At 34.2% G+C, this 26,385-nt stretch overlaps 1 protein-coding gene across 13 annotated transcripts in view; it reads right to left on the bottom strand.

Moving 5' to 3' along the window:
- Positions 1-26,385, bottom strand: part of MBNL2 (muscleblind like splicing regulator 2) — a 179,326-nt gene that overhangs the window by 120,326 nt on the left and 32,615 nt on the right. For all 13 annotated transcript variants that reach the window (XM_023500527.2, XM_031958568.1, XM_023500524.2 and 10 more), the window contains exon 2: positions 5,319-6,120. In XM_023500527.2, coding sequence (XP_023356295.1) covers positions 5,319-5,492 — 174 coding nt within the window. In that variant the 5' untranslated portion in view covers positions 5,493-6,120. The remainder of the gene's footprint in view (positions 1-5,318; positions 6,121-26,385) is intronic.

Genomic DNA, 26,385 nt, shown 5'->3' with positions numbered 1-26,385 from the left:
AGAAGTAGAGGATCATGCTAAAGAAAACTGAGAAACTAAAAGGATTATTATAACTTTGATATTACATAATTATATGTATCAGCATATATATATATATATAAACATATGTATCTGCATATTTATAAATGGCAAACTATATGAATACTGTTATTCAGTTATTTAGTCTTGTCTCATTCCTTTTGACCCCATGGATCATGTTGTCCACAGATTTTTCTTGATAGATACTTACTGGTTTATATCTTTTTCCAGTGGATTTTAGGCAAATTGGAGATTAAATGATTTGCCCAGGGCTACACACCTACTAAGTGTCTAAGACTGCATTTGAACTTTGTTCTTTCTAATTCCAGATCTAGAGATATACAAGTAGGTATAAAATACAATATGTCTCCAAAATGATTTCCAGGTGGTTGTTCTTGTTTTTTAGCAGTTCTAGTCAAATAGCAATTTTTTCCCAATTAAATTATATGCTAAAATTTATCTAACATTAGGCTATTGAGTTTAATTCTGATTCTTGATTTTATAATGTTTCATTGATCTTGTCTATTTCTTAACTAAAACCTTATCAGTTTTAGGATTATTGTTTTGTAATATAATTTAATCTGGAAATTATATTCTGCTCTTTCCTACTTGTTTTCATTTCTTTTAAGATTCGCACCTAGACTGACAGTCCACAGAGACACAGTGTTTTAGAAATATGATCATGGTAGTATTGTGAAGGATGGATTGGAAATGAGAATGCTATGGAAGTAGATTTTTTTTTTTTTTTTACAAAAACCTCATTTTAATATAAAATGATTTCTTCTCCAGAAGTAAAAAGATCCTTAAATTTCAAATACAAATTTGAATCTAAATAGATTTAAGATCTATCTAGGGAAGCTAACCAATCAATTAATCAAAAAGCATTTCTTAAGTGCTTATCATATGACAAGCATGGTACTAAGCATTGGGGATGAACAGAAAAAGCAAAAACAATTTCAGGTATCGTGGAACTTATATTCTAATCAAACAAAAAGTTCCTACCCTAACTAATAATATATCCCAAGGTATTCAATAAATAATTATTGAATTGTTGAAAACATATAGTAAATAATAAAAAGTAAAAGAAAACTGTTTTCATCCATTAGTACTTAGACAAATATAGCCTTTTCCCACTTTGTTTCCTAAATTTTTTATTGATATTTTCATGTTAAAATATTTAACACAAGAATGAAAATTTAACACATAGGAAACAGCAGCTCTTCAGTGATGAAGTCACTGTTAGGTTATACTGGGCTCTAAGACAGATGCTAATCCCTTTAGCTCATTCTGGTATCTGTCACTCTTAATTTTGTCCCCACATCAATTACTCACAGAAGGTTTAAACTCCTTGATTAAATAGATTTTTAAAAAAAGTCAGTTGTACATATATTTTAAATCTTTAGCCAATTTGAGATTATCGAGCTTTGATTGAGATAAGATATAATAAACTATATGTGAAACACCTTGGAATTAAAAGAATCATACAGGGCCCCATTCTAAGCATATAGAAATAATCTTGTTTGTTGGTATTTGTTAAATTCATAATAATCAAAATTAAAAATACTAAATTGTTTTTATAAATATATTCTTAGTAATAATATCAGTAATGAAAATGATAATCAAATAATGACACTATGGTGAAGATAGGACTGTTTGATTTGGAAGGAAGATGATTAATGTGGATTTGGTCATATTGAGTTTGTAGTGACATTAATAGTAATGGAAAGGAAAGACTTAGAAAGATCAGGCCTAGAGACACAGATTGCCCAGTCATCAATAGAAGGAGGTACCTATAGAGGCATTATTTGAACTCATGCTAAAAGAGAATCTGACCAAGGGAATGAAGTTAGAGAAAATCAGGACTAATAACTGCACCTTAGGAAGTACCCACACTTTGGCAAGAGGAGAAGGTAGAAAAATTACAGAAAAACTAGGCAATGTTTTTTCTGGAGAAAAAGAAAAACTATAAGAGTATGTTACCATGAAGACAATGGTCTTGAAGAATGAGACATACATTTTCGGACATGACTAATGGGGAAATTTATTTTTCTTGACTACATACATTTGTTACAAAGATTTTTATTGTTTTGTTTTTGTTTTTAACATAATTATATATGAAAAGAGAAAAAAAATTAAAAAAAAGAAACATTTAACATTATCAATGTTAAATAGAAGAGTGGTCAAAGAGAATAAAGATAGAAAGAAAGGCCTTAGATCTAACAATAAGTAAGTGATGACAGATCAGGGATTCCTTTGAAAAGCTTGGTAACAGGAATTGGTTTCAGAGGCTAACAAGGAGATTAGTAGTCAGGAAATGAACACACTTATGCACATTGTGTTACTATACAGTATTGTTTGGGTATAGTGATCCCTAATGTGCATGCTTTGCATTTAGATCCCTTAACAAATGTATATACATTTCAAATCCATTCAAGTATACTCAACCACAAACAACTTTAACCAGTGATTAATTCTGTGTTCATGTAGTGAACTAGTAAGTCATAGTGGAATACTTCTATACTCTCTAATAAAATAAATTATAATAAAAGATTGAAAGAGTTAACAGCCTCACAGAAATGGCCTATTGTATTCATTTCATACAAAGATTTTAGTTTGAGATTACTCTTTTCATCATTTCAGTTCAATTTAGGAAAAAAGTTACTATGATGACAACCCATCTCTCTTTCATTGTGCATGAACATTAAGGATTAGTTTGGTGCCTGAATATCAGAGGAGGGCATAAAAGAGATAAAATTGTATGGAACTAATTTTGACATATTGTGGGAATGGGCTGAAAATGGCAAGCATTAGACCAGTGGAAAACTGGGTATAAACTATTGGTTTCTCTTTTTCATTATAAACATATACCCTGGTTGCTCTATTACTTGACATTAGTTAACCTTTCTGTTACTTGGTTTTTTAGCATTAAAATCAGGTTATTTGAGGGCTCTTCCACAGTGGCACTTCTGGGCAGAGAATATTTCAAAGGGCTTAGGCTGTTGAACACAAGAAAGAACTGCACAGTGAAAAGGATGCTGGATTGAAAACTGGAGGTATAGGATTCCTATCATGATGCTACCATTTATGATCTTGTGACTTTGGGAAACTCATTTACTTATTCTGGCTGTCTGTTTCCACATCTGTAAATTGAAAGTGGTGGATTAGAAGAGTTCCTTCTGATTCTAAATCTGTAGAAAATGCTTTAAAGACAATAGGATTCTTAGAATTAACTGGGTGAGAGATTTTGGCCATTTGGATGAGTCATATTAAATAACCAAGTTGGAGACTAGAAATATGGGTGCAACCAACATGTGAACTCCATCTTTGCACAATTTTAGGATAAGTGGGAATTTGAGGACATTAAAGGAAGGACAAGCTGACTGTATACATACTGTTGCTTATTTGTTCTGCATAATGGTAATTAAAATATTTTATGAGCTGTCTCCATTAGAACATTTGTACAAGTCTTTAATCTTGAAATTAAAGTCCATAAATATGAAAGAGAAACTAAATTTGACAAACATCTTGCCATCAACCAAATTATAGTATACCTCTCACTGCTACACTGTCAGAGTTACGTATTTCACACCTTAGAATTTAGATTGTAGAGAAGTGTAAGTTCAATTACCCTATGAAGGATGTAGCCAAAATTATATTTCAAGAGAAAAAAAAACTTTCTATTATTTTTTCTACATTGATTCTGCTAGTAGATTCAATCTTTCCTACAGAAGAAGGCTGTCTGCGTTATCTGGATTTTTTGAAATTACTGGCATTCCTCAGACTTTTAGGGATTTTCCCTGTAAATGTGATCTATAAGTGGCAAAAGGACCTGTGCAGAAGAAATATCTAGAAGAAATGAGGTTTGGGGGAGCTGGTGAACAAGCATGCCTTTTGCTCCTTGGCTTTGCTCATTAATTTGCATTTATAAAAGAAATCATAACCAGGGAATACAGAAGGAGTCTTTCTTTCACAAAAGTCGTCATTTTTAGCAGAGTTCCACTGAGATTATATCACATAAGCTTAAGAAGGCTAGCACAATGTGAGAAGTCACTCTCTTTGCCTCACTTCAGATTTAAAAAGAAATAATTAAACAGCCTTGAGTAGCACCAAATGCAGAGGAGCAGTGTAAGGTTCAAATGAGATGATCTATGTACAACACTTCCCAAACCATAAAGCGTTATCTAAATCTAAGCTATTTTTATTATGGGGTAATACGATTTGTACTAAAGATCTCACCAAGCTGCTTTGAGAAAAATATTTTGCAAATCTTAAAGTGCTATATAATTGTGAATTATATCTCATATAACATATAATTATATCTCCTTATATATAATTATGTATTATAATTATAATTCACATCATACACTCTACTCTTTTTGTTAGATGTTACCTCTCAGAAAAAAATTAGATGGGAATCAGAAGGTTTAAGAGGTAGAAGTAACTTCAAAAGTATCCTAGTCAAACTGCATCATTTTACAGGTGAAGAAACTAAAAAGCTTGATGGAGATCACATACATAACAAGCATCAGGGGTGGGATTTAAATCTAGATCTTTTGACTATGTCCAGAGACAATGATCTTTCTACTGGATCACAAATATGTGCCTTAGCTCATTCCTCCCAATCCTGAGAAGAGAAAACAGAGCTTAATCTCACACTATCAAATAGAATCTTAAAACTGGGATGGGTAAAAGAGACTTGAAAGTATCCTCTGCCACAAGTCTAACTCCCAAATGATGAATGGGGTTATCATAGAGTCTTGCCATTTTTGTCTCCAAATAATGCTTTGCCATTTGTACCAGTCATGCTGAATTACCCAGGAGAGTGAAGAGCTTATTATTATATGTTGCTCTGGGGAGCCAGCAGCTCCTTAACTAGCAACTGACAGTGGTAGAAGCTTCCCAAAGAGGTGAGATGTCAAAACCAGCACACAAATGTGACAGTTAATTTCATTATTTTTTTAAAGCTCTAAGTAGATCAAGTTTTAATAAGATATATATCTTTAGTTGTGATAAAGCAGACTCCCTTTTAAAACTCCTGGACCCACGAAGAACATGTCCAAACTAAGTCATCTTATATTCTTTGTTTAAATGTGGACGTGCAAAGAATATGTACACACGTGATACAGGAGGGAGAAAGGAGTAAATGTCTCTTAATATATACCACATGTCAGGAAATGTGTTCCAGAAACTATTTTTAAACTTCTGAATAAAAGGTAAGGGAGTTTTTAAGATGAAACTTAAAGTTAGGCTTTCAAGTAAGGTGTTAGTACTGGATTTGTACATACAATCAACTTCCTTACCTTTAGGGAATCAAAGCAGGCAATTACACGGCCATTTTCAACCTGGCAACTTTTGGGGGGATGCGCAAATTTGCATTCTTCATCAGACCGTGAACAAGTTCCTCTCTGAAACTGTCTGCACACTTCCAGTGTCAGCCATTTTGTGTCTCTCACAGGAGTAACGTTCAAAGCCATGATGAAAAAGAGGTTTAGGTTCTGGGTGTTGCTATTAAGTGAATTATGTCACTCTGATGTCCACCAACTCCAAAAAATAAAACAAAACAAATCTACTGTTGAGAAGCAAACCACATCCAGCTCTTAGAAGAGCTAACAAATTGATTAATGGAGTCCAATACACACAAAGCAGAATGAGAAGAGACAATTTATCAGCAAGCAGTCACTCATCAATCAATATACCCCACTTGGAGAAGGTGGGCTGCAATGAAAACATGCTCAGTGTCATCTCTGGCTGTAAAATGTCTGAGTCTCTTGTCTGTCTTTGACACCGTTTCTTACAGAGTGACTCCAAGGCAATCAGACTCCTTGAGAGAATGTTAATTCTTCCAATGCTGCTTTCTTGTATTGGTGACACTGGAAAACAACCCTGTCAGTTGTCCTAGCAGTTTTGTTTTTTTCCTTTCACCTTTTTAATATTGAAGTCGAGCAAGTGGCAAATTCAGACGGTCGAGATATCCTCTGCCACACATGAGATCAGGACAAGGTGTTCAGAGTAGGCAGAGACCAAGCTCCCCAAACACAGAGGTGCGTAGGACAGTCGTTTCCAGTAAAAGTGACTTCACAAAGGCACTTTTTAATCATGAACCTGATAAAAATATAAATCAAATGTCAGTTTTCATCCAATCTTACTGGAAGCAATATTTCTAAAACCATCCCCTCTTTTAACTGGAATTTTCTCAGTTTTAGGTGAAGGCAGTAAAACAGTGTGAGGAAAATGCCTCATTTCATAAACTTGCATGAAAAAAGGGATAAGCAATTGAAACACGTATTGCAGAAACAATCCAGGCAGCAGTCCAAAAGCAAGGAATGACTCAACCAGATGAATGTGGTAGACACAATAATTAGGCATTCTGATTCTGAAACAATTCAATCTAATGTGTTTAATCGCCAAAACAATGTATTAGATCCACAGTTTCCAATTAATTTCACATTTAGGCCTACAGATTGTATTATTTCTATTATTTGAGAAGCTATAAACAATTATTTGTGATCTGTCCCTCTTATATCTTATATAAGGAAGATGCTATCATTTTGATGAAATTCTTCCATCACCTCCACCATTTAGGAAAAAAAAAATGTGCTTATTTCATGTCAATAGTTTATTTTTTACTTAAGCATCTTATAAAATATTCCATTCTACATAATGATGTTGACATTAAATCACAAGTAAATAATAAAGCAATGAGCTGTTTCTTTCTTTAAAATGTTTTTAATATATATATATACACATATATATATGCATATATATATATGAACATTTTAGACATTAGACCAGTGGTTCTCAAACCTTTGTTCTCAGTATCTTCATGTTGTTAAAAAACTATCAAGGATCTGTTCAAAGAGTTTTTGTTCACATGGGTAATATTTATAGCTACTTACTATATTAGAAATAAAAAATAATTTTGAATTTGTAGACCCTCTAAAAGGGTTTCAGAGACCCAACAATTCTTTGGACTACACTTTGAGGACCACTGCATTAGACCAATAGTATTCTGAGAAAAATAAATCTAGCTACATAAGATTCATAAATAAGGACTAAAAGTGAATCATGGTTATAAATGATATATGATCTAGACTGCCATAGAAGTCTTAAATTAAAAAAAAATTCATAAAATTGTATCCTATAATTAAATCACTTAGACACAGTTTCTCAAGAGCCATGGATTATTTCGTAACAAAAACAGAGGTTGGGAAATAAGGAAACCCAAATTTGATAATTAAAATGCTTGATGATTTTTAAAATATTCTTTTTTCTTGAATCATTATAAAAATGCACCTAAAATATTCGCTGAATTGACTCATTAAGAGCTTATGAGATTACAAGGAACCCTAACTTCCAACTCTATATGTATTCAAAACACAAATTTCCTCTTACGGAGGAAGGTTAAACCAAAGAAATCTAAATTTTGGCATCTTTTTAAATCAATTCTCAACTCCTTATTTAAAATTAGGAACAACAGGTTTTAGCACAAAGATTATTACTACTGAATTAAAATGTGAGTTAATTGCAATTAAGTAAACAACTTTTGTCATTAAATTAACTGCATAAACATTAAAATATTTAAATGCATCCTCATCTTCTAAAGTGCAGTAAAGTAACTAAATACAGTGAATGGGACATACCCTTGTTTTTACTTTCAAGGAGAAGTAATTCCTAAGATTAAGTTTCACTCTATTCCTATACATTTTATTTTCTATCAAAATCTAAACAGAAATTGACTTCCCAATAGTGATCTAACTTTATCAAGCTCAGAAATAAATGGATTTACTCTTAGAGCAAAGACTACTTAACTTTCTAATAATCAGTCACAGGCAATAAGTCAAAATCTATTAAGATCTGCAAGTTAAACTCACTTTGGCGGGATTATAATTGTCCCTCACTAAACCAATGTCATCTCCACCTAGTTCACATCCCTTACTGCTAAAGTTTCTGAGGCTTCTGCTATGAAAGTCATTGCCTTGATAAAGCCACCAGTTTTAAGCTTCCTCAGTCATCAGGACCTAGCAGCTAGAAAACAGAAGGATAGGACTAAGCCAATCAAGCATTCCTTGCACTTCCTTTAATAAGCTGTGTTGTCTTTTCACTAAGCCATAGTATGAGTAAGAGGAGAACCCATGAGGAAATATGATACTGTAAAGTCCTAATTCATGTTTCTTTCTATATCTTTTCTGCCTCTATTAATTTTGAAATGGTCTCAACAGTTTTATGGTCCTAGAATGAACATCTAGAATGACCAGTAGTCAACAAAAGGTCTATATTTTATCATGGCCTTTTCTGTGCTAACCTAATGCTGACTTTTGAAATCCAGGGCTTCCTGACTACACCCTTACCTAACACTTTTTCTCTATCTCTGCCACAGTTTTCCTATTGCTTTGTCTTTCTTATTCTTTGGCTCCATCAGTCTTCTTCCCCTGACTTCTCTGATTACCTTTCCTGTGATTAATGATCCTTCTCCTTCTTGGTCAACTCTTTTTCTCTTAGCTCACTGGTCTCAGAAGTTCTTCCTCTTTGTCAAAACTACTTCTTTTGAAAGGAGTGTAATACTCATTCACACAAAAATTTGAACTGGTAGCAACATCACAGGATGCCCATCTAAACAGGTACTTTCACATTTACAGGGATCAGTCTTTGACCATAGGAATGAAAGATGGGGAAAATGTTACATGTCAGGGTTGTTTGCATGTTCATAGGGAAATGTTTTATTAAAAAGTATAAATATATTTTAAAAGCAAAGGAAAAGTCTTTAGACATGTATTTTTAGTCTTTGGTCAATAGGAAGGTATTTGAGGTCAGGGATTGGGCAAGGAAACAAAGCAAAGTATTCCAAGCAACCATAAATTCACAGGTTTAGGTGACTATTTAGTCTGGATGTATTTAAAACTAGGACTGCCTCTTGCTCTAAAGTACAATGTTAGAGACTTATATGAACTGATGCTGAGTGAAATGAGCAGAACCAGGAGATCATTATACATGGCAACCACAAGACTATACAAGGATCAATTCTGATGGACATGGCTCTCTTCAACAATGAGATGACTGATGCCAGTCCCAATGATCTTGTGATGAAGAAAGCCATCTACACCCAGAGAGAGGACTATGGGGACTGAGTGTGGATCAAACATAGATTTTCATTCTTTTTGTGGTTATTTGCTTGCATTTTGTTTTTTCTCTCTTTTTTTCCTTTTTGATCTGATTTTTCTTGTTCAGCAAGATAACTGTATAAATATGTATACACATATTGGATTTAATATATATTTTAGCATGTTTAACATATATTAGATTATTTACCATCTAGGGAAGGGGGTAAGGGGAAAATGGGAAAATTTGGAATGCAAGATTTTGCAAGGGTCAATGTTGAAAAATTATCCATGCATATATTTTGAAAATAAAAAGCTTTAATTAAAAAAAAAAAAAGGAGAATGGTGATAATATCCCCTGTTCTGGGCCCTTAAATCCTGAATTATGTCCATGAGCATCACAAAGGGCAAATTCAATCAGGTGCCAAAAAGGAACTGGAAACTCTGTTTTAATAATCCATAGGGAAAACTGGTTTGAAGGCAACACTGACAAAAAACAGGAGCAGATGCAGACTTAGTGGACACTGGCAACATGTTCTTTCCAGGAATAATAGGAAGCTAGAACTTCTCCTTCCTATATCTCTATGAAAATGTTGATTATCAATTACTATGAAGCTTGCTAGCATTAAATCAGTTGATTAGAATGCCTGCCTTCCAAATCAAGAAGTATCTGCTAAAGAGATGCTTGGGATTGTCTCAGTCACAGTGTAACTGCCTCTTCTTAGCACTTTGCTGTGGTTTGTCTCCACTGATTTCAAGGTTGAAAGAGTAGAAAAACTAACATCAATTTTGTTTCATCCTTCCTTGACTATGCCCTCCCAATTCTCAATTTTACAGAGCAGGGGAGGCAGCAGAGTTAAAGAAAATCCTAATTGGCAAATAACCCAAACATTATATTTAATTTTGAAAATGTCCTTTAGTTTTTATATTTCAGTCATATATATCTGGTGTCCTAGAAATTCACTTTTTAAGAAGATGTATCCACACTATGAAGGACTAACTCAAATTTGTATATAAAGTTTATCCATTATGACTCCTACACAATTATCTCCTTGCAACTTCCTCTATCATGAAAAGAAACCAATTTATCTTAGCACTAATCTAACTTTCAGATATTTCTTGGAGCAGGGTCATTGTTAATTATTTTTGGAAGGGCTTTTCTTTTAAAAAAGAAAGTAAAGGATAAAGTAATAATGATTAATTATCAATGAATCAATAAGCATTTTTTTAATGCTTCAGCCTGTATTCAGACACAATCAGTTCTTTCTTTGGGTATGGATAGTAATTTTCATCATGAGTCCTTCAGAGTGGTCTTAGATAATTGTGTTGCTGAGAATAGCAAAATCATTCACAGCTGATCATCCCAGAACTTTGCTATTATTATATACATAGTACATTTTACTTTAGTTAAGCCTAAAGAGGCCTTTATCTGGGAAACTTAGCAACCAAATTATTTTTTTAAATATTTTTTATTTTCTCCAGTTACATGTAAACCAATTTTTTTTTACATTTATTTTTAAAATTTTGAAGTCCAGATTCTCCCCCTTTCTCCGCCCCTCCAATAACAAACACTTATAAAACATCAACTATGTATGGGTCAAGAGCTATTCTTGGTTCCAAAGATACCAAGAAAAAAATCTCTGCCTTAAAGATTCTTGTGTTCTATCAAAGAAGACAAAATTAAATAAATAAATTTATATAAAGAGATACAGGGTGTTCCAAAAATCTTAGTGCAATTTTTAGCTCTAATAGCTTGAAATTGCATTAAGAATTTTAGAATACCATCTGCACTTCTGTATACATGTATTTACAAACATAGGGACACTATTTATACATACATATATGCATACTAAAAATACCAGGCCAAATACCATACCAAAAAATACAAGGCCATTTTGGAAAAGAACATTAGATGCTGGGGGAATCAGGAAAAAATCTGGTGTTTAAGTTGAAACCAGGGATTAATTAAGCAGCAATTAGGTGGGATAGAAACTTCCAGTAGAAGAGGATAGGTGCTATTAAAAACCTAAAAAAGAAAAGATTTTCCCTCAGACAAAGCTTTATAGCATAATGATGAAAACCATTATTTTGGACTTGAGACCCAGGGCCTCCCTTCCAAAGAGAAGCATTTGAGAATGACTGTTGGTGTATCTTGTTATTGTATCTTACTACTTGATCAGCACTTGATTTATTGACAGGAGAGTCCTCTGTGGTTATATTTCTGCCAATATTCCTGTAATAGCCCCATCCTCTCCAGACTGCACTTGATATAACAAGCTTTGCTATTCTTTTCTCAGTTTCTTTTCCAAAGTAACTGGAATTTCCAGTCATAACTGGAATTTGAGGCTAATGGAATGAGCTACTCAACTCGTTTCTGAAATGCTGATGGACTTGCTGTTCAATTGTACAAAAAAAAAAAATACTGAGCTGTTTTAAAAACCTTTCTTATAGACTTCACTTTATTGATTGTATTTAAAAGTCATTCCCAACTGTTAGATTTTCAGATGATTATGCCTTAAAAAAAAATCCTAAAAATATATTACTTTATTTTTTTTCTCAGATCTGAATACTTTATTCCAAGGAGAATTTTACATTTTGGATCCTTACTGATACTGATACTGAGAAGATGGAGGCCATTGTCCTACTTAGCACCTTTGAAATTGCCTTCTCCATGTTTCCAACCACCCCTAATCTGATCCATCCTTTCCTCCTTGTGGGGGAGTGGGAGAAAGGCAATTTACAGTTTACAATTAGTATACATTTTCCCCCCATAAATAATGATTATAATGTCAAGTCTGAAACTGAGGCTGGTGAAAATTTAAGATCATATTGAGAAAAATGATTTCCTGATATTTTAGTTCTCTAAGTTTGCTTTTTTGTTCACTAAGGCGTATTTTAGTTGACTACCAAACATCTGGATAGAAAAATATCAATTGAAGGATGGTAGCAAAACAAATTTTCTGAGCCAGACAGCTCTTCAAATTTTATGTATTAGAGGGATCTGTAGGATACCTTTAATCTGTTTTCATAAATCACAATTTATTAAGAAAAATAGACATTTTTGTAATATTTGTAAAACAAACAAAACAAACCCCCAAATCAGGTGTTCATCTCCGCCTAAGACTGTGTCATCAAACACAGTTCCTCCTGTTCCCAGCTATTTAAAGAGTCCATTTTAAAATGATACTAAATGCACTAGCTCCCCTGGATCAATGGCTTGGCTGCATCATTGTGGTCTGTCTGATAGTAGATGAGATTTAAGAGTGACCTCAAGGTACAAGTCAGGCAGGGAACAGAACTCGGAGGAGAATGACCTTCAGGAGTGACACTGAATCTTTTGTAATTAAAGGAACAGGGGACAATGTCCCTAACTGAAGCCTTTCCAGAATGTTCTGTTTCAAAAGAAAAATAATTTGTGGTATACAAAGGGAGAAAAGAATTTCAGGAATTTCTATGAGGTTTGGTTTTCTCATTTATAAAAGGAGAATATAAAATGTTTATACTAGTCTATGCCAGATTGCTTATTGTCCTTGGAGGCGGGGAAGGTAGGAAAAAAGGGAGAAAAAAGTTTGAATTTCAAATCCTACAAAAATGAATATTGAAAACTATCTTTATATATAATTGGAAAAATAAAATACTATTGAAGGGAGGAAAAGCAACAGCAGCCAATGTTTATATACTTCCTATGTCAAAGGACTATTATAAGATGAGAGGATGTACATAAAGTACTTTGACCATTACTAAAAGCACAATATTAAGATTCGATATTACTATATTGATTTGAATATGGGACACAACATCTCTTCTCTCACTACACCCCTACATATAAATGGCTAATAGAAAAAGCACTGGCTTTAGAGTCAAGAGATGTGGTTTTTACTCCCAGTTATATGGTTCCCTAGCTTTGTGACTCCTTGTAAATCATTTAATTTTTCTGAGGTTTAATTTCCTTATCTGTAAAATAAAAATAAAAAATTTATTATAAGGATCAAATAAGATAACAAACATAAAATGTAATAGAAATGCACAATTAAGTGTAAGCCATTATCATTTTGATCTCAATATCAATCATTTTTCCATAAATCTGACTTGTATAAAATTTGAGTGTACTTGATATAGAGAAGGTGATTCATAAATAGTGGTTGACAGAGTGGTCTTGAATATGTCTCATTCTCTCTCCTAACACTCGTTCTTGACATTCTCTCTCCTCATGCCACACCTGGATGACTGTAATATTATGCTGGTGGGTCTGCCAATTTCAAATCTCTCTCCACACCCATCCATCCTCCAATTAGCCACTAAAGTAACTTTCATTGTCATTATTAGTCACTCTAACATTTAGTGACACTCACCTCCTAGCCCTTCCACCAAAAAAAAAAAAAAAAAAAAAAAAAAAAGATACTCCGTCTCTTGGTTCTCACCATTTTTTTCTAGCTCCCCTCCTTGCCTTGAACATTTTCCCTCATCTCTATATAGTGAACTCCTCACTTCCTTTAAGTTCCCATTGAAATCCTTTCTTTTACAAGACACCTTCCCCAATATCTCTTAATTCCAGTGTTTTCCTCTGTTAGATATTTCCTATTTATCTTCTACAAAATATGTTCTGTAGTATTTATTTGCATGTAGTCTCCCCCATTACACCATAACCTTCTTGAGAAGAGGAGGAATTGTCTCTTTATATCCTCAGCATTCAGCACAATATTTTAGTATACTATGGGTGTTTAATAAATATTGATTGATGACTGAAGTGCTTATGATAACCACTAACATAATTAATAAGATTAATAATTAATAAGACAACAAATGTTACAAAGATAAAGAGAAAATTAATAATGAGATGTTTTTATTTAAATACAAAGAAAATATAAAATTCTAGAAATAACTATATATATTTAATATAGTGATTTGAACATTTGTTTTCAGGCATATGTATATATTTTCTGTGTGTACATATATATATTATATATATATGTATATACATATATATAAATGTGTGTGTATATATGTCTCTCCAAAATCTCTCTAAACTTCTATTAAATGAAATTCTTCAAAAATGTGATAAAAGCATCAAATTACAAAGTTATTATAAATAGAGATACTTAAGAGATGCAATTGCTAAAGACTGGAATTAAAGTCAGTAAGACTTATCTTCATGAGTTCAAATCTGACTTATGACACTAGCTGTGTGATCTTGGGCAAGTCACTTAACCCTGTTTACCAAAGTTTTCTCATCTGTAAAATGAGCCGGAGAATGAAAAGACAAATCACTTCTGCCATATCTTTGCCATGAAAACCCCAAATAGGATTGAAAAGAATTGAAGACAACTAAAAAATTACAAAACAACAAAAAGCCAAGATCACTAATCTCCAAAAAGATTGACAATTTCCTCTAAATAAAGTAAGGTGTTGAAAAAAGGAAAAAGTAAGGACCTTTAATAAAGGTGACAATATTATATATCTCATCATGAGATCCTTTCTATGATGCAGTCAGCCAAATCTGTACAGTAGCATATTTTCAAAGATTAATTGAAAATATTGAGTGCCTTTAAATCAACACTTTTTTTTTTTTGCCACAACCATAATTCTAATGAATGGTTATAACCATACATAATAAGAAAGAACTAAATAGGATGCTTTGCAATTTTAAAAATACTTTCACATATATGATCTTACCTATATTTTGCAAACTTACTATGAAGAAGGTAATACAGATATTATTATTATTGTACCCATTTTAAATAGTGGAAGCAGAAACACAAAGAGTATCACTTATCCAAAGTAATACAGTAAAACCAATATAGCAATATTATTCACATTCATATTCATATTCATGAGGCCCAAAACAGATAAGGGCTACTTATGCTATTGTAAGCACTTTATAAATGTTGACTGACTGACTTCTTTGACCCAGGTTATAAGGGTATCAGAAGGAGTAACTAGGTGGTGCAGTGGATAGAGCACCAGCCCTGAGGTCAGGAGGACCTGAGTTCAAATGTGAACTCAGACACTTAACACTTCCTGGCTGTGTGACCCTGGGCAAATCACTTAACCCCAATTGCTTCAGAAAATAAATAAATAAATAAATAATAAATTAAAAAAAAATAATAAAGGCATCAGAAGTAGTATTTGAACCCAGGAACACTGGTTCCTCCTTTACTAGACTTTTTCCCACTGTGTTAATGCTGTCAGATCTAATAGAAGTTATAATTACTAATAGCTAGCCTACTCATTGTAAATTTATTCTTAAGTACAAAACTTAATAATAAAACAAAACTGAAAAATTATTAAGCATTTAAAAAGCCATGAAAAATTTAAGACAGGAGAAACCAAATGCACAGAAAAGTGACATTTTATGCCTTAATTCTTTTAAACAAATCTTTTAAAAGCATTATATTATATATAAAGCACTAAGCTGGGCCCTGAGAGACCTCCGTTGTTTAGGTATAACTATCTTCATGAAAGTATTTCCCATCAGTTATAATAGCCAAGTTTTCAGCAGTGAGTAGGGAAGAAAGCTCCATTTTCAATTAGAAAGAAATAAAAACAAATAATCTAAAAATATCCCTGAAGCTATATCTGGCTATAATGTATTCAATGCATATTTGTATCCAAATTACATTTTTTCACTGTGTCTGTGTTTTCAATGCAAATATTTTAATTCATTTAGGAAGAATCTCTTATGAGAATAAAAGTTTCATTAGCTGCTCTTTAAGACTGACACACTGGTTTCTTGGAAATTTAGGAACAAAAAGATTGGGGCTAAAGCAGAAATGCCATTAGCTCACTGGATAAACTACCTAGCTCCAGCGTACTCAAAGTCGGTATTGTTAATTGTTTCATTCTCTCTCCTTACTCCAACTCCAACAGTTTGTGACAAAGAGGGCTATAGAAAAAGTGGCGAGTGAGCTCAACCATTCACCTGGACACAAATGAGATCTCACTCTTCTGCACTCCAACTCATCTTACGTCTTTCAGTTGTTACCCTACCCTCATTATTGCCGCCTTTGCCCCAGGGTTATATGAAGTAGTCCTCCTTGCCAATGCAAACATCTCTTCATGTACCAGGGATCCCAATTCACCTCATTTTCTTCTGCAGATTGCACCCTATGTCATCCCCTGCCTACTGAATGCTTCCCTGTTACCTGTGAACACATGTATTTCTCTCCATCCTTAAAAACTTTATTTAGGCTAACCATTCCTTCGATCTTTCATCTTGTTTCTCCCTCATACCTCCTAAAAACCTTAAGAAAATTCTCAACCATTGATGCCTTCATTTCCTCGGTTCTCATTTCCTTCTAAACCTTCTGCAGTCTGGCTTCCAACCTCATCATTTAATTGAAACTGTTCTTTCTCTCAAATTACTGACTGCTAAATCAAATCTCATTTCTAATCCCTTTTTACTTCTCTGCATGCAGCCTTTAACACTATTGATGACTCTCTTTTTCTTGGATATTCTCCTCTCTTTAGATTTTCATGACCAAACTTTCTACTGGTTCTCCTTTAGTCTGATCTCTTCTTCCCAGAATCCTCTGCTAGATCATCATTCAGATCATGTCCACTAACAGTGGGTGTTCCCCAAGGTTCTATCGTATGCCTTTTTCTTTTCTCCTATACTATTTCACTTAGTGATATCATCAGCTGCCATTAATTTAATTATTTCTGTGTAGATGATTTCAGATCTATTTATTCAAGTCTAATTTTTCTCCTGACTTTCATTTTCATATATCTGTCATCCATTGGACATCTTCAACTAGATGTCCTGTAAATATTTAAATTCAAAATTCAAACCTAAACTCATTCTTTTTTCCCCAAAACTCTACCCCTTTTCTAACCTCTCTATTACTGTTATTATCCTCCTAGTCACCCAAACTCACAACCCAAAACGATCCTTGATTCCTTCTCTCTCTCACCTCTGTATGTGTGGCCAAGTCCTGTCAATTTTAACTTCCCAATATCTCCAGTATACAAACCTTTCCTTTCTTTAACAACCCTCCACCCCCTTTTCCAGGCACCTGTCACCTCACACCTGGACTGTTATTGTTACAATAGCTTTCTGATTAATCTCTCTGCCACAAATCTTTTATCTTGCACTCAGCTGTTAAAATGATCTTCTGAAAATGCTCATCTAACCATTTGCATTCTCCATCCCCCTTCCATAAATTACTTCTGGGATCATATATAAAATCCTCTGTTGGACTTTTAAAGCCTTTAATAACCTGAACGCTTCCTATATTTCCAGTCTTTGTACACTATGTACATTATGAACCAATGACATTAGCTTTCTTGTTGTTCTTCCAACATGACATGCCATCTCCTGATGGTGCATTTTCCTCTCACTTTCCTCCCCCAAACCTGTTATCCCCTCCATCTTTACTCCCGGACTTCTATGACCTTGTTCAAGTTGCAATGTCTGCAAAAATTCTTTCCTGGTTCCCTTCAATCATAATGCATTCCTTCTGTCGATTATCTCTAATTGATTCTGCATATTTGTTTGCATGTTGGTATTGCCACTGGATTCTTAGTTCCTTGATAGGAGGCAGTTTTTACTCTTTTGCAGGGTATCCCTATCACTTAGTTTAGTATAAAACAGGCACTTAATCCTGATCTAACTTAATAAGGATATTTATTTATCCTTCAGGAATTCATTATTTCATCTCATTGGTTGCTCCCTCCACTATGATATAACATGACCTCTTTTTGCCTTAGTAGATGGTACACATGTAGGTATATAACACACTCCCAGTAAAATAAAAGTCTCTTGTATGCATATTGTGCCTTTTGTTTTTGTACTCTTAATATCTGCCTTTGGATGTAATTGTCTTATAATATGAATATTTGTTGAATTGAGTAGGTAAAATTAGATGATTTCCAAGGTTCCTCTCAGTTTTAACAGTCAGAGCTTCTTCTATAAGTTTCTTAAATAACTAATTCTTAAGGAAGGCTAATTTCAGGAGGGATATATTTTTAGCTGTCCTTCAGTAAGTCTCATCATCCCTGCTAAGTTTTCCCTAGATTTAGTAACAGCAGGCCCTTAAGTAGTGGGAGTTGAAAGAAAAAGCTGCAATGGAAGGGTAGGCGGAGATTGGAGGAGCAGAGTCACTCCTGCAGCTACCTTCATCCCTTCCTTGGAGTCCAAACCTTGGAGGGAAGCAGAAAATAGGAGAATCAAGGTGGGAAGATAATGGCAAGATAGGAGTGTAATAGCAAATGGCAATCATCATGGAACCATAGGGAACTGAACTGAATTTGAATAGCGAATGCCAGTTAATTAGGGAGTCAGGAGCAATATATGGCGCATTCATAGACAACTATAATCCAGAAGAAGGAATGATCCATGCCTGCATGAGAGAAGTAAAAAGTGATATTTGATGTCTACAGGCACTGGGGCAAAAGAATCATTTCTAAAGGGAGGGGTGAAATCAGAAAAATTGTGATGGCATAAATAGAGTGATGTTTGGATCTCAAAAATTGATTTGATTTGTCAACATTTCTGTGTGCTAACATTTTGATCAAGGCACAGGCAGCACTTTTACATATATGCTTTGCTACTCTGAGAATAAATAATGACAATATAAGAATTTGACAATTGTTCTTTCCTGTCATGATCATTAGCTTAAATAAATAAATAGATAAATAATTAAATTTATTAATGCATACATCTTTATTCATTCTTCAAACATTTAGCATATCTACTATTTCACAGAGAGGTACTACAGGAAAATGGATGGAGAGATGGCCTCAAATGGGTTATTAAATTGTTTATGAACAGCCTAGGTAGCCCTAGGTGGCTATGAATTATATTCCTGAATTTAAATCCAGCCTCAGATACTTGCTAGCTATGTGATCCTGAGCAAATCACTTAACCCAGTGTGCCTCAGTTTCCTCATCTGTAAAATGAGCTGGAGAAGGAAATGGCAAACCCCTCCAAGTATCTTGGCCAAGAAAACCTCAAATGGAATCAGAAAGAGTCAAACATGATTGAAAAATGGCAACCACAACAATAAATCAACACCACTGGCTAGTGACCTGGACAAGTCCCTTAGTCCCTCAGTGCTTTAGGCAAAATTCTCTTAAGTTATAAATTACAAAGAAGATCTGCTCTGCATTGGTAGGGGTTTCCTTGCTAATGAAATCAGAGGTCCAGACTCTTATGTCTCTGTTATCTTAATATCATTGTGCTAGTCAATCCTATTCATCCAAGGACCCATGCTCAGAAAGTTAACATATCAAGGTTGAAATCTCTTTCAGCATACTGTGACATTTACTAGTCACAAAGAGGCTTCACCAAACATCCCTCCCAATTCAATCCCAGTGGCCATAGAGTGATCCTAGACTTTTTACCTGCCTCCCCTGTGTATCAGGGTTCTTGCCTTAAAATGAGCTTTCCAGCAAAGCAACCATAATTTCTGAAACAGGAGCAGTTCTGTAAGTGTTCTGATGGTTACCAAGGCAAAACAGATATTTGGAAATTTGCATCAATTTAAATAAATTCCAGAGCCCAGAATGATTTCACAGAGTTGTATCTCTTGGCTGGGCCATTAACAGATAAAGCTCCAAATTTTGGTCTCTAGCAATCTTTCTTCACAATGCATTCTAGGTGGAGTTGATACTTCTACAATTGCACATGTTTAACATATATTGGATTGTTTGCCATCTAGGAGGGGAGGTGGGGGAAGGGAGGAAGAAAAAAATTCGGAACACAAGGTTTTGAAAGGATGAATATTGAAAATATCTAAATAAAAAGCTTTAAAAAAAAGATACTTCTAATGGGAAGAGCACTGGTTGGTTAGTCAGAAGATATAGGTCAAAGCTTAATTCTCCTGCCACCTTATGTCTAAAGGTTAAGTCATTTTTAAACTCTGGGCCAAGGTCTCTTCATCTGTAAATTAAATTAAGAATATTTGTACTACCCACCTGTAAATTTCATAGTAAAGAAAGTTTTTTTTGAGACCAAAGTTATATAAATATTGTTATTATTAATAATCATCTTCCAATTATCTGCATCATCTGGTAAAGTATTATCTCTACATATGTTTAAGCCCAAATTCAGTCCTAGGATGTTCACAGTGCAAAGTGATTCCCACTCACTTCCTTTTTCTTTAGTCCAACCTGTTCAGATTAGGTGCAGAGTCTATTTCATTCTCCCTATTACATTGCTCCTCTTTGTAGGAAGGTTTTGCTTAGTGAAGTGGTCTGAGTATAATAACAGGTCCCATTTGTATTGTGCTTTATGGTTACAATAATTGGAGTCTACATTTTTATTAGTGCTTTAAGGCTTGCTAAGAGTTTTTTTTTTTTTTTTTTCTTTTTCCCATAACCACCCTATGAGCTAGATAATTCCCATATTGTTATCCTCACAAATACATTATCTTGATCTTGAGAGGTAAGGTGGAAGAGTAAATTGACAACTGGCTTCCAGATGAGGAGGATCTCTGATCCACACAGATTATATGACCATAGGCAAGATATTCAAGTTTTCAGTGCTGGGCTTGATGCTCTAAGACCCTAAATCGTAGAGTGGCTGCTGATCTGCAATGAGAGAAGGAGGTTCCTTACTGAGAGTTCCCCAGCCCAGGGACTCCCAGGTCAAGATCCTAATCATTTCATTTATTGCAATGCAGAGAACATAAATACAGTCTTCATTTGTTCTTTCATAAGCAAGTAGAGGCTCTGGGAGAATAAATTAACTAATCTGTGACAGAAACAGAGCTTGAATTGGTGTACTTTCCACCAACTACAATGTAGGAGTCAGGGGTCAAGAATTCAGAAGAATGCAAGAACATACAAGAAAGGCTGAGCACTATTTGCAGAGATGATCTATGCAAAGATATAAGTAAAATCTAGCAGAGTGGAGATGAGGTAGTGGTGGAACTCAGCCCACGATTGTTCTAACAGTGGTCAGGAAAACAGAATTGAGGAAAGCGGGGTTAGAAAAATGAGCATTACTGGGCATAAAAAAAAAATCCTGCTATTTCTGTAGCAGAATGGAAGCTCCTTGAGGGTAGAGATTATTTTCATCTATGTCTTTGTATCCCTACTGATTGGCACAATGTCTGATGCATAGTAGATATTTAATATATATTGAATTAAATTGCTTTGAATGCATTTGAAAAATGGAGAAAAACATCCTCTTGGCATATTTTAATTCTCACTGGCAGGAATGACTCACAAGCCTTAGCTATGAGAGTAGGCTCCAAAGGTGGGTCTGAGCCAACAATCCCTCTTATTTTTTCAGGAAGTTAAGCAAACTGGCAGAAATCATCATTGCTGACAAATATTTGCTGAGTGCAAACTCAAAAACTCAAAGCAATAAAGATCTGGGAACTAAACACCTAGTCTAAGAAAGGTGTTTATTTATTAGTAAGCAATGCTGTTTGTTAATCACTGGCTGCTGTCATAGGCAATACAACTTGTTAAATTAGGCCCTCCCTCTCTGAGACTCCATTCACTCTGGGAATAGCTTCCATTGTTGCCTTAGCTCAGAGGGTGCTCTCCTTGGAGACTAATCACCAGGAATACTGCTTCCCTGCCTCCACCAGTTTTCATTATTTCTAAGCTGCATCTCTTGGTACTGTGTCTCCATAGCAACAGGGAGCCATTACTTTAAGATGTGCCACATGAAAATGGGTGGGAAGGAAAAACAATAATCACATGCTGTACTGTATCTTCATTTAGACAGCCTCTAGCAAAGAGATAGCAAAGAGGAGAGTCCCCATTTTATAGAAGGAGAGAACAAGGGCCCCAGAATAAGAAAAACAAGCATTCTGATCACCCTCCTGGATACCCATTAAGTTAACCTAACAGAAGAGCCATTATTCACATTTTGACAGAACCCACTAGTCTAATAACCAACATGTCATTTTGACTATTCCCCCCGCCACAAACTGATTAAATTGACCCCATAATTTTGTTAGCATCATTCAGAGATGGCCAAGGAGGTTGTGGAAGGAGTGACTTAGTAGCTTGAACAACTGTTCTAGAATCTGGAAAATTGGACATCTAGATTCTCCTATCAGGTTTGCACTAAACAGCTGTGGGAATTTAGAAAAGTCACATAACCCCGGCTGTGTGTTATTTAAAAGATGAGGATGATAATACTTATTCTACCAAAATCACAAGCTGCTACTTGGATTTCCTAGATGTGGGTATTCCCTCCACCACTAGAAATCATAATCCATCTATACCTTCTCATTACAGAGTTGTTATCAGAATTAAGTTGTACATAAAGCACATTATGTACATTAAAACACAAACTGAAACATGGTTCATACATTTCAGAGATTATCAATTCTAATATTTTGGGTAGTTGTTTCACCCTTTCAATGGTGATTTTTTTCTCCTTAAGGACTTTTTTTTATTGTTGAGCTGTTTCAGTCATGTCTAACTCTTTATAATTTCATTTGGGGCTTTCTTGGCCAAGATGATGGAATAGTTTGCAATTTCCTTCTCCAACTCAAGAAATCTGAAGCAAACAGAGTTAAGTGACATACTAGGGTCACAAAGCTAGTAAGTGTTTGAGATTAGGTTTGAATTCTGTTCCTCCTGACTGCAGGTCCAGTCCTCTATTTACTGTGTCACCTCATGTCCCTATAGCTTTTTATATTTCCTTTTATAATTTTATATATTTTTATCATAGGTAGACTTGCTTAATTTTAGCAAATTCTTTTTTTTTTTTTTAACAAGTTCCTTTAAATCATTTCTCTACATTGATAGCATTTTTAAGAGTCATGCTTAGAGGGAAAATTAATAACTCAGCACACCTGGATAAACCACCCTTATGACAAGCTCTCAAATTACTTGTTCTCTGTTTTCCAAAATGATTTTATCATCTGTTCTCCCATGTGCATTCTTTAGTTGCTACTTAGTCACAAAACATTTGCTGCTTCTCTTTTTTATATATTCTAGTGGTTTGGAGTCAAACAACTTCAAAAAAATTCAATGATTTAGAGTCTTAATGCCTTCCTTCATCCTCTCAGACAATATAGCTGGGAAACTGTGCAAATATTTCCTTTTCATCACAATTGTTTCATGTTCCAATGACTTTTTTATTAGCGTCTTAATGGACAAAATATTAAACATATTTGGCCTTATAATTAATGCTGTTATTTTAGATATTTACATTTGCTAACATATAGCCAGAGTTATATTTTTCTAGCAGTGGATTAAAAAAAAAAACAAAGGAGATAACAGAAGGAAGTCTTCATTTTACTATTTAAAAAAAAAAAAGAAATTTAATTTTTTGGGATGGCTTCACCTGAATATGTTTGCAAACTAATAATAAAAGAATCTACCCTCAGATAAAATTAAGCAGAAATATTCCTTGGATTTCTGAAACTTCAATTCCAATCAAGATTCCAAATTCTGGATATTCATGCTGGATTTTCCACATTAACATATTTAGTAGTAGTCAAACCTATTCACTCAGAATTTAAACACTATTATTGATCTAAAAAAAGAATTGGATTGGTGGATTAAAATTATAATGTAATCCAATTTCCTATTCACCAACCACTCAAAACCTCCAAATGGCAGAGGTTTCTTATCCATTATACAACATATAGACACTTTAAACAATATAGCATCAAACATATATTGAGCATCTATTATGCACAAGATTGTCCATGAAATTCTTTGGTGTTTCTTTCTCAAATTCTATATTTAGTAATCTAGCTTTTTATTTTCCTTTTGTCAATGAGCATAACTCTTTGCAGGAAAGTATTTATTGAGCACTGGCTGTTTGTCACTATAAGTATGATACTACAAAGCCTACTAGTTAATATTTTGATTTTTTATTCAACTTCCCAAACTATTGCTCTAGCATTTGTAAAGAAAAGTAATATGAGAGATATATAGCTAAATACTTTAGAACTTTTAAGGTCTCTCCTTAGGTTATTATAACCTCTAAGTTTGCCTCTCAGCTTCCTTTGGAAAAGTCAAGTGATTTTTCTAAGTGTACCCAGTAAGTGAGAGACAAAAATACCTCTCAGGACCTCTCATTACAAAGGCTGCTTGAATGACAATGGATGCTAAGTAATTTATCCAATAAAGCAGCCTGGGCTCATTCTTTTGATATCAGCTCATAGAGTCTTTGGGAACTAGAAACCACTCTTGCTCCCTTCTCTAAACTACAGAAATGGAAAAAGAATTCACTCTTAGTCCCACACTTCCAGGAAAATGCTTAACATTTCTTGGGATAATCTTGTACAATGAGGAAAAAATATTACATGGAGCTAGGAGACCTCAGCTCTAGACAAGAGCACACCAGGCAAGACACAACTACTCTGGCCAGCTTCCTGAGCTATAAAAAAAAGGGGTGGGGGGGGGGGTGATCCTAACGTTTATTCCAGTTTGAAAACCTATGAATCTAAGTTACAGCTTTGTATTAAGAGAGGTACTTAAAGAGTTGGATTAATTCTTTCAGGTCACTGGGGTTCCATTTAGTGCTCTGAAGCAATAACACCAGATCCATCATGTTTAATGTTTCCATCTTAATTACTGAGCTGACCACTGTCAAAGAAGGAAACATTATATGTAAAAACCATTAATATACTGAACTTATAATGGTATATGCTCAAAATTCAGCTATAACACAATAGAACTCCAATTTATTAAATGGGCAAACAAAGTATGTTAGTACTAGTTAGCAGATCAAGAACATGTTGTCTATATTTATAGCCCATTCTCCATGTCTCTCCAAACTAGTGTTCATTTTATTTTAGTCATACTAAGTACTATTTTATCTGAGCAGAATATTGTAACGTCCAATTCTAACAAACTTATTATTAAATTAATTTAAAATACAATAGGTATTCTGATAGGATGTAATTTCCTTGAGCGTAGGAACTTTCTCATTTTTGTCTTTGAACTCAGTTCTAGCACAGTACCAGTTGGGTAGATGCTTAATAAATTCCTCTTGATAGGTAAAATCATGTTTTCCTGAATATAAAAACTGTATGTAAGTATTTAAAACAATATAGTTGATGAAAGGCAGCTGCATGACCTGGTCAAGTGAGTCTGCTTTGGAGGCAGGAGAGATCTAGGTCAAGTTTTAGCTATCTGACCCTGATCCGTTCAGAACCTCTGAACAACTCTCTAAGGCTGACAAGTTCAGATGAGGTAATGGACTTATGGGAGAAAAAGAAAAGGGTGGAGAAGGGGGAAAGTGAGAAGGATAGAAGGAGAATGAGAGAGGAAACAGAAGAAGAAGGAAGAAGGGAAGGACAGTAAAAGACAGGGAAAAGAGAGAGAGAAAGAGAGAGAGAGAGAGAAAGAGAGAGAGGGAGAGAGACAGAGACAGAGAGAGAGAGAGACAGAGAGAGAGAGACAGAGACAGAGAAAGAGAGAGAGAGAGAGAGATGAGTCTAATGTAAAGACAAATGGATTTGGAGTCATAATTGCTGGACTGAACCAGACATCTTCCTAATTATTTGTTGTGTGACCTTGAACAAGTTATTTAGCTTCACCTAAAATTTTCTCACCTATAAAATGAAGTTTTTGGACCAAATGATGTCTAAGAGTTCTTTCAGTTCTAAATCTTATGAGGCAGGTGCTCACCCTTTATAGCACTACAAAATATAGAATGTTTATCAAAATCTTCACCCTAGTTAGAATGAAGACTTGGGGGGCATCCTGTATTTCTTTTTGGAATGTCAAAATCTCATCTGTGAGAGATATTACATATGTATACTTTGATTTAGCAACAGATATATTTTAATAAAAGTTTTGTGTATAAAATATTTTTTATTAATAAGTTCCCATTTTCCCCATTGACATTTCTTAATTTCAGAGATGTTTTTATTTTTGTCTCTTATTTGTATTCAAATAATAGATGACTAATATCACTTACAAAATTTTTCTGTGCTCTCCTAATTGCACTGGTCCTTCCATTTGTCACTTCCTAAGAAATAATTATCATATATTCCATGCTTTGGGAAATCTTTAGTGACTGTGAGGAATAATCATCCTTTTGTAATTTGAAAAATCCTTGTGTAAAGTGAATAGTCACTCAAATTTGTATTTTATAAGTCTAGGTTTCCGAAGACTATCTTGTTAGTAACATTTTTATGATGATATAATATGGCTATGCTTCATAAAAGGTTTCTGAAGAAATCAAAGATGAAAATGACTAGGTGGAAATACAGAGGCCCATAGTTTTTTGAACAGGTTTTCACACATTATGAATGAAGAAATACACAATGAAAAATAGAATAAATAATGTCATTAGAAAGATGTGTGAGTAAAAACATAATATACTTTTCTTAATAAGTATTTT

This window comes from Sarcophilus harrisii, chromosome 3 (assembly GCF_902635505.1).
Source record: "Sarcophilus harrisii chromosome 3, mSarHar1.11, whole genome shotgun sequence".
NCBI lineage: Eukaryota > Metazoa > Chordata > Mammalia > Dasyuromorphia > Dasyuridae > Sarcophilus > Sarcophilus harrisii.
The sequence above is the reverse complement of the archived record's forward strand: the minus strand, read 5'-3'. Positions and strand labels throughout refer to the sequence as shown.